Source organism: Nanorana parkeri, unplaced genomic scaffold, assembly GCF_000935625.1.
Source record: "Nanorana parkeri isolate BGI_ZX_2015 unplaced genomic scaffold, ASM93562v1 scaffold135, whole genome shotgun sequence".
NCBI classification, from domain to species: domain Eukaryota; kingdom Metazoa; phylum Chordata; class Amphibia; order Anura; family Dicroglossidae; genus Nanorana; species Nanorana parkeri.
In genome coordinates, this window is record NW_017306403.1 from 1,936,834 (window position 1) to 1,950,167 (window position 13,334).

General features: G+C 39.8%; 1 protein-coding gene across 3 annotated transcripts in view; it reads right to left on the bottom strand.

The window, feature by feature from the left end:
- The window catches only part of GATA2 (GATA binding protein 2), a 21,844-nt gene that overhangs the window by 1,891 nt on the left and 6,619 nt on the right, over positions 1-13,334 (bottom strand). Inside the window, exons 3-6 of one of the 3 annotated variants that reach the window (XM_018553922.1) lie at positions 9,176-9,417; positions 7,797-8,348; positions 5,224-5,369; positions 437-562 (exon numbers count right to left, since the gene is read on the bottom strand). In XM_018553922.1, coding sequence (XP_018409424.1) covers positions 437-562; positions 5,224-5,369; positions 7,797-8,348; positions 9,176-9,407 — 1,056 coding nt within the window. In that variant the 5' untranslated portion in view covers positions 9,408-9,417. Of the gene's footprint in view, positions 1-436; positions 563-5,223; positions 5,403-7,796; positions 8,349-9,175; positions 9,463-13,334 lie in introns of those variants that run through there. The other 2 variants (XM_018553920.1, XM_018553921.1) reach the window with 2 other exon arrangements.

The following is a 13,334-nucleotide window of genomic DNA, read 5'->3' on the forward strand; positions in this document are numbered from 1 at the left end:
TGCCCATACAGCAGCTGAACATAAAACAGACCATTACAAATAGGGACAAATGTAGTACAATAAACTAAAGATACAAAAGTAATATGTACAGAATATTTTTCTATACAATGACTGCATTACACAGTTCTAAAAAAAACCTATGTTGGGGGTCAGCTGTCAAAGGGTTAGATGATTAACTTCCTGTCCCTTCTAACAAATTGAAAAAGAAGCGGAGAATGTGCGGGCCATTGTCTGCCCATCTCTCTCTGGTGTCACGGAAACGTAGAAGCCAAGCTAACTGCATTGTAAAGCCATATTGGATGTGGCATTGATATGCTAGCGAGTGAATGGTGGGGGGATATCCCTGGGGGGAAGCACCTAACAGAAACCAATCCCATTCAGCTCCTACCAAGCCAAGCTCAGACACAACATTCAGGACACGGCCGGGGCGACTTACATTGTGCAGCTTGTAGTACAATCCGCAGGCGTTACACACGGGGTCCCCGTTTGCATTGCGTCGCCATAATGTCGTCGTGGTCGTCTGGCAGTTTGCGCAACAGGTGCCTGCTCGTCTTGCTGCTGACTGCGGAAAGAGACGGATCGATATAGGTCACTTGTGCCCACCAAAACACATTCAATTAAGGAAGAGCTATACAGTAAACAGGACACATAACAGCAATGCATCAAAAATCCAACAACCTTTTCTATAGCAGCAAAACTCAGGAGCTGTTTTCTTAAAGTGGCACTCTGGGCAAAAGCAAAAATGACACATATAGTGCAGTGTGCCAAAAACATTAGCAATAGCATTGCATTCCTCCCTGTAACATAGTTTTATTACCAGGTGATCCAGCCAGTTATTTTTCATCTGCCCAGCAAAAGGGGCAGATAGAGGTCTGAGACATCACTTATAAAAAGTCCATCTAAATCTTCTAGTACATACAGGGCTAGAGTTTCACTTGTTCGGCCTACGGCTCACCAAGAGAAAAGCAATCGATTCCCCCAACCATGCTAAACAGTGTGGATGGAGGACTTTGCATTGCTGGCTATTGTATCTGTTAGCATGCAGTCACTGATCAGCTGATCATTTGCCATCCCAGCAAATCATCTTTTATTGTGTCCGGCAGTGCTTGCAGAGCTGCCTATGGCTCGAATTTTGCTCGATTCAGCAGGAATAAGCTGAAATTCGAGCTGTCCTTGGCCATTATAACACTGCCCTCTACGCAGGTTGAAAGTGCTGCTGTCCAAGGGTAGCTATGTAGCACCTCCACAGATACAGTCGAGGAGTGAGTGTAGCCACTCTGACATAAAGGGAGTTACTGGGAGGATTACAAATGAAAATTAGGGTAAAAAAGAGTGTATTAAAGAAAACGAATGCAGCCATCACAATTAAGGAGCGGTAAGCTGCAATATATTGCATTTTTGTTATTGGATTTAGATACGCTTTAAGAAGTCCTTCTTGCCAAATGCAGTTGTTTTGTCATGTGTTCCCTAAATGTCAGAGGATTGGCCCTTAACATGCCTCAATGCATGAAAACTCTTACATGGAACACAACACACTGCACAACATCAGCAGCAACATACGTGTTCTGTTCCACGCACAATTGCAGGTGCATTGATTGATACTGTATATGCACATTGGGGGGCCATTCAGGATCAATAGCAAGGTACCGCAATGCATATGTACACCATCTTAGCGTGCATTGAAATAACATGCATTACCTTAAGCACATGGGTGTGATTTCATGTATGTGGTTTAATGCACTTTGCACACCACGTATGTGGTTTAATGCCCTTTGCACACCACGTATGTGGTTTAATTCACTTTGTATGCCATGTATGTGGTTTAATGCACTTTGTATGCCATGTATGTGGTTTAATGCACTTTGTATGCCATGTATGTGGTTTAATGCACTTGGCACACACCATGTATGTGGTTTAATGCACTTTGCACGCCATGCATACATTGCTAAACTGGCAAAATGTTTGTTTCCCAAAGCAACCAAATTTGGTGGGCTACTGCACTTTGGCGTGTTACTGCACTTTGGCGTGTTACACCATGTATGCGTGTTACTGCACTTTGTACACCATGTATGCGGATTACTGCACTTTGTACACCGTGTATATGGGTTGCTGCACTTTGTACACCATGTATGCGGATTACTGCACTTTGTACACCGTGTATATGGGTTGCTGCACTTTGTACACCATGTATGCGGATTACTGCACTTTGCACACCATGCATACATTTCTGGTAAAATGTTTGTTTCCCAGAGCAACTGAGTTTTCTCTTCTCAGAACATGTAGGGGAAAAGAAAGGTGAATCATTGCCAGTTGCTAGTGGCAATGCCTACATTCCCCTAATCTTTGACTTTATTGTCTGCAAGGAAAGGATGTGCTCCATCATTTCAAAGTCATTAATAATTTGTTTTTTCAAGCTTCTTAACAATGCCCCCACCAGGGATTCCAGCCTACTAAGCTTGAAAGTCAATTAGCCAGAGAAGAGCTGTTCTCCAGCAAGGTGACTCAGAGGAATTCCCCTTCCACATGAGCAAGTCCCACATATTTCTCTAAGAATTCCAAACTGCTGCTTAGTGCTTAGCTGCCCCCTCTGTTTTACCCAGCACTGAAACTGTTAAATCAGCCCCCCTCCCTTTCATCTGCCTTTCCAAGAAAACACAACCCTGCTGTAAAAAAAAATGCAATTATAATTCTTAGCCTCAGCAGCAATATTTGTAAAAAAAAAATTGGACATTCGAAAACAGGCAGCCCAGCCTCGCCTAGGGTAAACTCTAAAGTTTTTTCTTTTTTTTATGTCCGGAAACAGAGGGCCTAGGTTTCCTTATCAGCCCAGCGCAGATATCCGGATAGGAAACTTGTAGCATGAGATCAGATGTTGCCATTACAACAAAGAGAAAAGGTCCTGAATACAAAGTGTAGGTGACTCCATGGAAAATGAATAGCTTATAACAAAAAATCCATGGATTGTCTGAGTGGCGCAGAAAAAAAAAAGGGGGAGAGTAAAAAAAAAAAAGAAATACTTCGCACAATTCGTAGACTACACAAGTGAAATGACTCCATGGCCTTTTTAGAAAGGCACATTAAGCCCGGGTGGTTCCCCTGATTTATGAGGCTGATAAGAAAAGGTCCTTTTTGTTGCTATTAGGTCGGCCAGGAGACGACTGCAGTCAGCCCGCTGCCCGGTCTCTTGTTTTCCAAGCAGAGAACATTGGATAGCATGCGTAACATGCGAATGCCATTCGCTGATCTGCACGATATTTTCGCCAATCATGCGTCAGATAAGGCACTTTAGTAGTTAATCTTTGCAGCAGATGTGGATCTGGAAATTGCAAAGCTCAGGGCACGCTTGGACATGTAGTTCCCCATCAGCATTTAAAATAGACCAATTTAATAACCTATAGCAGGTTATATTCATCATTCGGGGTCATTAAAGGTGTTTGCTTGTTATGTTTTGCTGCACTTTGCCCCTTGCTGTTAAGTATTTAAAGAGGGGGTGGTATGTTTTGCCCCCCGGGGCAATAAACACACTGCTTGGCCGTTTATAAGGTATTTGCCCTGGAGGAGGAAGGTTTAGGTCAGTTGCCCCCTTTTTTTTTCTTTGGCGCTAGATTTGGGCGGAATAACAAACTTCTCGTGTCCCAGGTACACTGACTATGGCTCACCATTTGCTGGAAGTGACCCTCCAGCAAAGGTCAGGGCAAGGCTGCATGAGCAATGTAAAGACTTCTGTATGCCACAAGCTGATGAATTAGAAGATGTCAAAGCTGTGCACTGCTTACTGAAAACATACACATCGATCTTTGCTATGGATAAGAGCTGAGGCGTGATAAATCCCCTCTAGGTCAATTACTGGCATCAGCCAGAACGGAGCAGCATTATACAGTGGTCTCCTATGCAGCTCTACAGACACGTAGTATCATCGGTGAACAGATACAAATCCAATATTACTCTCCATCTTGTATACAATAACCCTCCTATAGACTATGTATATCAATAGATTGCAAGCTCTGCAGTCCAAAACCTAAACTCCATCATCCAACCTGTGCAAGCAGACTATTCTAAGGCTATAGGACATTCTGTAACCAAAGCTACTATAAGTTGGAAGGCAGGTCAGCTACAACCTAACTTCCTAAAATGGGACATTGGATCTGCTATCAACAGCCCTGGACAGCATAAGCAGACAGATGTGCAATAGTATCACAACATATTTATTCATGTTTAGAAATATCTGATATAATGAGGCTGATTTACTAAAGCAGCTGAGTATATCTTTAAAAAAAATAAGTCAAGGCAGCTGGACTTGCTGTATTTTTCTTGAAGACTTCTCACTGGTTCACAAGAAAACAACACAGCAAGTCCAGTTGCCTTGACTTATTTTTTACAGCCATACCATGACCTGGATGAATGAGAACCTTCACAGACATAAAGTAGCTGAGAATCTTTACACTATTTGCCTAATTTACTTAAGGAGTTGAGAACCTCAACCCAAAAAATGAGCGAACTATTCGCTTCAATTATCCAATCATGTCAAAGGAAACCAGCACATTGTTGGGTATTCAAAGTGAACAGGAATTTGCTTTTCCCATGACAGTGAATATTCACACGAATTATGGTGCAAAGATTCTCAAGGTCACATGAAAAGACTGTTAGCTCTTCTGTCAAACACTTACAGGGCTATTCACTAAAGGGTGAAGAGTTTGGAGAAGGCAGGAGAAGCGAACGAACGACAAATTCTCCAATTCAGCTCATTTTCCAGTTCAGCTATGTTGTCCTGGATTGTTCACTTCTCCTGCCTTCTCCAAACTCTTCACCCTTAAGTGAATAACACTGTTAAATAAAGTTACACATCCACAACATCGTACAGATCAGGTTCCATTAAAACAATAGAAGAGTAATATCATATGTTATCATATAACAGATTGCTAGCTCTGCAGCCAGCGATTTAAAGGCTCAATGCCCCCAAAACTATACTGAAAATGATCTGAAATAGGTTTTTCCACATGTTATGATATTGACCTGCCTCTTGCCATTCATTAGATTGCTAGCTTTGTAAACAAGAAGCTTACTGGAGTAAATAAAATGGATCTGAGTGCTGTTTTTTCAGTGAAAGGGAAAGTGTTTTAGTACAATGCTATTTTATAGTCGATTGAAATGAATACATATCAGAAAGGTAAGAGTATATAGCTGTGCAAGGAGACCCCCCAAGCCCCACTGGCTGACACCTACCAGTCGCCGTTTCGGTTTAATGAGTGGTCGGTTTTGACCGTTCATTTTGTGGTAGAGCCCGCAGGCGTTACAGAGGTAATGTCCGGTCCCGTCTCTCCTCCACAATGGGGTGGCTGTAGCTCCACAGTTGACACATTCTCTCCCTTCTAAATGGAAACACGAAGAAACCGGATTTCTTTCTTTAAAAACAAATTCACAATATTTTTGCACTGTCCTTGACAAACAAAAAAAATATATATATATAAAGTCGCACACAGTACAGAAGTGACTTGTCTACACTACACCGACTAGCGACAATTTAGGTGCAACCTTGACAGACTTTCGCCCAGAAACATCAGCTGCTGCCTTAGCAACCCATATTTAATTTCTTCAACATCAACTAACCTCCCAAATCCAAATGTGTCGGAAAATAATTCGATTTTAGCATTGGTGGACTGTATTTTTATACACTGTTTAATCTGTCTGTTACATCAAAATTCTGCTACAATTGTAACATTTGTAGTAAGTAACATTTTTAACAGGAAATGTTACACAGTGCATAAGGGAAAGTTACAAAGTTCACATTTGTTGCACTTTAGCAAAAGATTGATATGATAAAGAATGTGCAAAATTCGGTGGAAAAGAAAACAAAATGCTGTTTTTGATTGTTATCTATTTTTAATCTAATGATGCGGAAAATATCACTTTTTATGGGGGGATATTACAAAAATGAAATCACTTTTAATCTCGGAGATGCAGCATTGCTCATTATATTACAGGCTGAGGAATTCTGAAAGCAGAATGCTGCAGACAAGCAGTGTCCACCCTCCTGTCCTGATCTGGAAGCAGGACTGGAGGGTTTACATTTCTACAAAAACAATCAATCAGTCACGAATTTTTCTTTTGTGTTTATGCATTAGTCATTTTTTTTTTTTTTACACGCAGGTTATTGTGTAAACGGTGGCCCCTTCGATGTGGCAAAATCTCAACCCAAGGTTAAAGTATTGCATTCACTTCTCCGAATCTTAACCGGTGTGTCGGGGAGTTTAGCGCCTGAGAGAGTGAAAATTCATATTTTTAAATATGTATATTCCTAGTATACAAATATACTCTGAATAGTCTTTCAAAAATATACTTTTTCTTTAAAAAAAAAGTTTAATAAAAAAAAGTGATTTAAAAAGCATTATTTTTTACTTTTTTACCTTACCTTAATAATAATTTTAATAATTACATTTTAATTTAATTGATCATTTATAATACATTTAATGTATTATTTTCAACACTGTCATTTTTTTTTTTGCTATTCTGCCAGAGCTGATTACATCATAAAACTTACACATTTTATTTTTATTATTTGAGTTTATAGTCCACCTTCAAGCCACACATTTGGGTTGATTTACTAAAGTGGTTGGAAAATCTTCACCCAATACATTGTTTCACTTCAATTAGCCAGTTATGTGAAAAGCAAATCCCTGTTCACATATTTAATGAACTATATATATATATATATATATATATATATATATATTAAAATGCACTTTTAAGAATTGTTCAAATAACTAAGGTTAGCCAAAATTCATGTATATTCATGAAGACACATGGGGAAGTCTGGCACTGTAGCCCTTCAGGTACAGTCTAATAATAATAATGTCATATTTAATCTATTATCCCAGCCCTGAAGCTACACTCACCCACCCAGGTTCTAAAGTCATGATGTCATATGACTGCTGTGTATCCAATTTACCTTGCACTGAGGCTGAATGACTAAAGGAGTTGAGAATGTTAACTCTAAATAGTGAAAATTCAACATAGTCCTGTGTATTTATTTTATCTGCATGATTGAAATCATTCAATGTTTCAACTCCTTTAGTAAATCAGCCTAATTTCCCACCTATATATTTAGATGTGATTATGTTTTAACAAATCCATGCTACTTGCTAGTGTGTTGCACAGAACACCGATGTGTACAGTTAATATACCAATGAGGAAAATCTTAAGCAATGACAGGGAGAGGACACCCAGGTGGATTAGGTGGGTCGGTGTGTTGTGATTGTGCAGTGAAAGGGTCTATGAATGGATTATTGATCTGGTTACTCACAAGTATATTAAATGTAGTATGTGTAAGCTAGCTGCGGGTATATAGAGGAACTAATGATGTGTTGCAATTGATCATCTCAGGATGTATACGGTGGCTGGTTAAGTACTGATGATATCGATCTATATAAATTAACAGGCAGCTGACCAGGTATTGATACATCTTTGTGTATAGTGGGGTAGGTAGGTGTGTTTTCCAGATATTGGTAATCTTTAGATAGCAGGACACAATGGGGATGGTTAGGGTTTCATTATCTCTGTATAGGTATTTGTGATCAGGTATTGGTAATGTGTATTTGGGGTGATTGCCTAAGTATTGATAATCTGTGTAGACTGGATTATGTGGTTAGGTGTTGGTCTATATACACATTAATAAAGGGTTGATTGTCTTGACATGTAATCTGATTTATGGATATGTTATTGAACAACTCATAACAGGTGAACATCAAATGACTATTGGACTTGGGTAATACAGACAGGTGAAAAGATAGGGGTCTCACCTGAACACGATCTGCTCTTGCTCCTCTGTTTTGGGGTGAAGCTGGAAGCTGGTCCCCCCAGCAAGCTGCCCGGGTGGAAGAGACCACTGCTGTAATCATGTGCTGCCGGTACATAGGATGGATAGGTGGGAATGGGGTGGTGGGTAGACGACTGGGCACCCATGTGCCCCAGGCTGCTCCTCATAGGACTGCCCCCCTCCATCTTCATCCCCTCAGACAGGGACATCTGGTATTTGATACTCTCCTTGTCTTCTGCCCGGGAGGAGTTGGGGGAGGCTGCGCTGCCAGGGTCGGGGGACACATCCTTGGGTGGGGTAGGGGGGAAGCCGAACAGGTGCGAACTGGAGTGGGAGGAAGATGGGGCGCCGGAAGATCCCCCGCCCGGGTACAGGGAGCCTCCTGTGGGGTGCAGAGGGGCCTTGCCGAATGGGCTGACAGTCCAAGGGTTGTGATGGTGGGCAGCAGTCAGGGCCGACTTGCCACTTTCCAGCCAAGGAAGTCCAGGGCTGTGCAGGATGTGCGGCCGGCACATCTGGCTGCCTGTCAGGCGAGCTGTGGGCGCAGGACAAGGGAAAGTTCTGTGTCCCTTAATGTTCTATAAAATAATATATTATATATATATATTAGTCACGTGATCTGAAAGCTTCAAAACACTAAGGAAACAGGTCCACATAATTCTGTCTCATCACCTACAATGTACAAAATGTGTCTTTATGTAGAACTGATATCATACACACAATAGTTCTGGCCACTGTCACCCATTGATTGCTTTATGCATGCCTGGGTGCCACAATTGAGTTAAAGGCACAAAATATACAGAATTTAAACACATGATTACTGCCCCTTCAACTAAAGCACAAGACAGATAGGATGTTTGGAATAAAAACAGAGGCAGTATAAAAATTACAAAAAAGGAACTTATAACCAAGCAAATATAAGAAATGATTAAAGGTTTCCCGAAGCGATCAGACAGACAGCGATATGTACTAAGAAAGGCCCAAAGAACTAAAAGGAGCGTTTGTACTTCGCTGCCAAAAACCACACAGAATTCTTTCTATTTCATATTTCTAGGGTTAGTCCCACTTCCTTATTTTCTAGGGTAACTCTCACCCTCCTTTACTTATCGTTATGATCTCTCCGTAGTGGTGTAGGGGGCTCTGTGCTAGAAATGGCCACTCTTTGGAGTTCTCTAAGCCTCCGAGACATGAAAATAACAATTGTCTATCGTTTAGATGCCACATATGCCCACAGGGATATCATGCTGCCTCTGGTCATGTAAGTGTTACTGTCTGCTGCCGTACGGAACGAGGAAGTGCATTGAGTATACACAAGCAATGTATATAGCGCACACATATATAGAAGTGCAGCGGGGGTCTTACCGTGCGCCTGGCTGTAAGAGACCCTTGCCCTGGCATGGGCAGAGTTGGCATAGTAGGGATTTCCCTGGGAATCCAGATGGTTGAAAAACACATCCACCTCATCGGGGGGCAGTAGCTGAGCTGGCTCCATGTAGTTGTGTGCCAGTCCGGGGTGGTGGCTCTCTGGGTGCTGCCCATTGAGTACAGCGTGATGTGCCATCCAGCGAGGCTGGTCGGGGGCCACCTCCATCATGTGTTCCTCACTTTCCAAATATGCCCAAAGTCCCTGGGCCCTTGACTTTTATTTAATGACTTATTTCACGCACTGGAGTCTGAAACCGAAAGTGAATTCCTAAATCCTGGGAACCTGAAGATCGACCAATAGCAATACAAGAATCCTAATAACACCATAACAATGGGATACATTGTGTCTGTACAATGCTGCTGCTAATGTTAAAAGCATCGATATATTTAGTATCATTACAATACAACTACTAGGAATATATAACATAGACAACATCATAATTTATAGATACTTTGTCTCACTATGACATTGCCAATTACATATTACATGGGCCATATTAATATAAAGATACTTTGTATCCTTATACTACTGCTAATAATATATTACACAGGCACCTGAATATTATAGAGATACATTGTATCATAATACTGCTAATAATATATTACACAGACACCAGAGTAGTACATAGATACATTGTATCATTATAATACTGCTAATAATAATTGACAGACGACATAATAGTATATAGATACATTGTATCACTATAGTTATGCTAATAATACAATACATAGACACCCGAATAGCATATAGATACATTGTATCACTATAATACTGATAATAATACAATACAGACACCCGAATAGTACGTAGATACATTGTATCACTATAATACTGATAATAAATTGCATAGACGACATAATAGTATATAGATACATTGTATCACTATAATACTATTATAATACAAGGACGACATGAAAGTGTAATGCGACTTTGGATCACTATAATGCTGCCCCTGATAATATTATTACATAACAGAGTATGATATTTGCTATCACTTCTACTCTGCTGATAATATGTTACATATATATCCTAATAGTGTCTACATTACTATAATACTGACCCTAATAATAATATTGCATGCACACCAGAACAGTGCATGACTAGGACGTCAATGTATCAAGCAGAAGTGATCATAAATACATCGTCACTCAGCAATGCTCCTTTAAACAATACATTATGAAACATCTCTGTTACCAATACGTCATATCAAGTAGTGGCACCAATAATGAATTTTATATGGTGACACTCAATCAATTGTATCAAACACGAGAGCTGACCAGACTCCCTAAGAGAACGGGACTGATAATACATATACATATAAAGTGTCCGTGTTCTTCATAAATCTTGCGAACAGTGAAAGAACCGCACATTGCACAACACTACAGGACTGCTAATAAATTACATCAAGTGGGCGAGCTTTTTTAATAAATCCTGCGAATAGTTTGAGCTCCTTACACCGCATAGGAGTACTGAGAAGGTTATATGGCACTGACAGAGGCAGTAGAGCTGCCAAGCAACTGCAGGGCTCCTGATAGCGCCTCAGATGCAGTAGCGGAGTTATGGATACAGTACATAGAACTAAGATTACTGATACAGTGACGATCTGACAAATCACAAGCAGTGTCAGGGTTATGGATACATCGTAGCAGTCCATAAATATAAATTGCATCAATGTGCAGGTCTACAGCAAGGAGCAGGGTTAGTAAATGTAAGGCAGCGAGCGGTGGTGATAATTAGACATTGTATCCCTCAATGAGAGCAGTAAATACATTGCAGCGGGCAGGCTGGCAGGAGGAGGGAGCTGAGTGCCAGCAGCAGCCGTCAGATGAGTACTTACAGCCGAATGTGCCTGGTGATATCCCCTGAGAAGGATCGGCGGAGTGCAGTGTGATCTCCAGCCAGGAGCAGAGCAGGGAACGGAGGCTGTTACTCAGATGGCAGCCTCTGTGCTTCTGGCCTCCCTTGTAACATCCCGCAGCATCCTATGTCAGCCCTGGCGCCAGCTGGACTCCCTTCACTAGACATGAACACAGCTAATAACCCCCGGCCAGCCAATCAGAGCGCGCCCACAGCCAGAGCGCCGCTTCTATTGGTCACTCCCCTGAAAATCCACATTCCCTAATTCACTCCAAACATCTAAAGAGCCCAGGGGTAGGGGGGGTTCATTACTGGAGGGGGGCTTCATTAGGGAGTCCACTTAATGGGAGGGATGGTCTCTTCCAAGATTTACATACACTATGCATGCTGCAATGTTTATTGCAATGCTTTCTATCTACTAATTACATACAATTATGTATAATATCAATGGGCCCATCGCTGGGGCTTTATCTGTCTCCTAAACAAATATGTGTATCTCTATTGTGCACATATCTATGGCTGGCCAGTTCACACCTTTGATCTTTAGCTATGTTACTATCTCTGTTTATTACACATTTATGTGTATCGTCTGTATATACCTGAGTATGTAGAATAGTATCTATCATTTATATGTGTCTTATCTATCACTAGTATATAACAAATCTGTCTCAGATACAATACTGTATAATGTTATGTACCTATCTCTGCTTATTACACATTGATGTCTATCATTTATGCTATATCTATATTATATATATCAATCGGTCTCAGAGATAATAATGTATTCAATGTTAGCTACCCATCTCTGCTTATTACACATTCATGTCTATGCTATGTCTATATTATATCCCTATACCTGAGTATAAACAATAGTATCAATCATATATGTCTCAGAGATAATAATGTATTCAATGTTAGCTACCTATCTCTGCTTATCACACATGGATTTCTTTGCTATATCTACATTATATCCCTATACCTGAGTACTGTACATGGTGTAGTACCTATCACTTATAAATATGTTATCTAACACTTATATAAAACAATAATGACAATAATGTATTTAATGTTAGGTACTTATCTCTACTTATTACACATTGATGTCTATCATCTATACAATATCTATAATATATGCCTATACCTGAGTATATGGAGTAGTACCTATTACTTATATATAACTTATCCATCACTTATATATAACAATCTGTCCAGAGGCAATAATGAATTTTAATGTTATGCACATGTCTCACATGTATGTGTATCATCTATATTCCTATCTGAGTATGTAGAATAGTATGTATGTATCACTTATATAACACAATCTGCCTCAGAGACAATACTCTATTGTTATGGAACTATCTCTGTATTATACATTGATGTCTATCATCTAGCTACATCTATATTATATGTGTATACCTGAGTATATGGAGAAGTGCCTATCACATATATCTATCACTTCTACATAACAATCTGTCCAGGGACAATCATGTATTTAATGTTATGCACATATCACTGTTTATTACACATTTATGTAAATATCATCTATAAGCCTATGCCTAAATATATGGAGTGGTATGTTATTGACACAACAATCGTTCTCGCAGGAAATGATGTGTCTACTGTTATGTACCTATCTCTGTTTATCTTCTACACAGTTAGGGATATCTGTAACTGTGTGACACATATGCATACAGTTGTCTGTATCATCCATGTTACTGTATCCCATACACCATGTATTTCATTCATCTCTACATCTCTACATCTCTGATATATATCTCTGATATATATATATGTGTGTGTGTGTGTGTGTGTGTGTGTGTGTGTGTGTGTGTGTGTGTGTGTGTGTGTGTGTGGGCATATTCTTATATACAGTTGTAAATATCATCAATGTAACTATCTGATAAGCAGATACAATCTATGAACTTCTATTTATCTACCTCTCTACCCAAAATGTGAATCATTAATTTTTTAATGGCCTTGTTTCACTGATTATAGTGCAAAATTGCCAGGACAATTTTAATTATATGTTATGTATATGTGTACTTAATATATAGGAGCGATATAAAGATAGCTAGATAGATAGATAGATAGATAGATAGATAGATAGATAGATAGATAGATAGATAGATAGATAGATAGATAGATAGATAGAGATAGATAGAGATAGATAGATAGATAGATAGATAGATAGATAGATAGATAGATAGATAGATAGATAGATAGATAGATAGATAGATA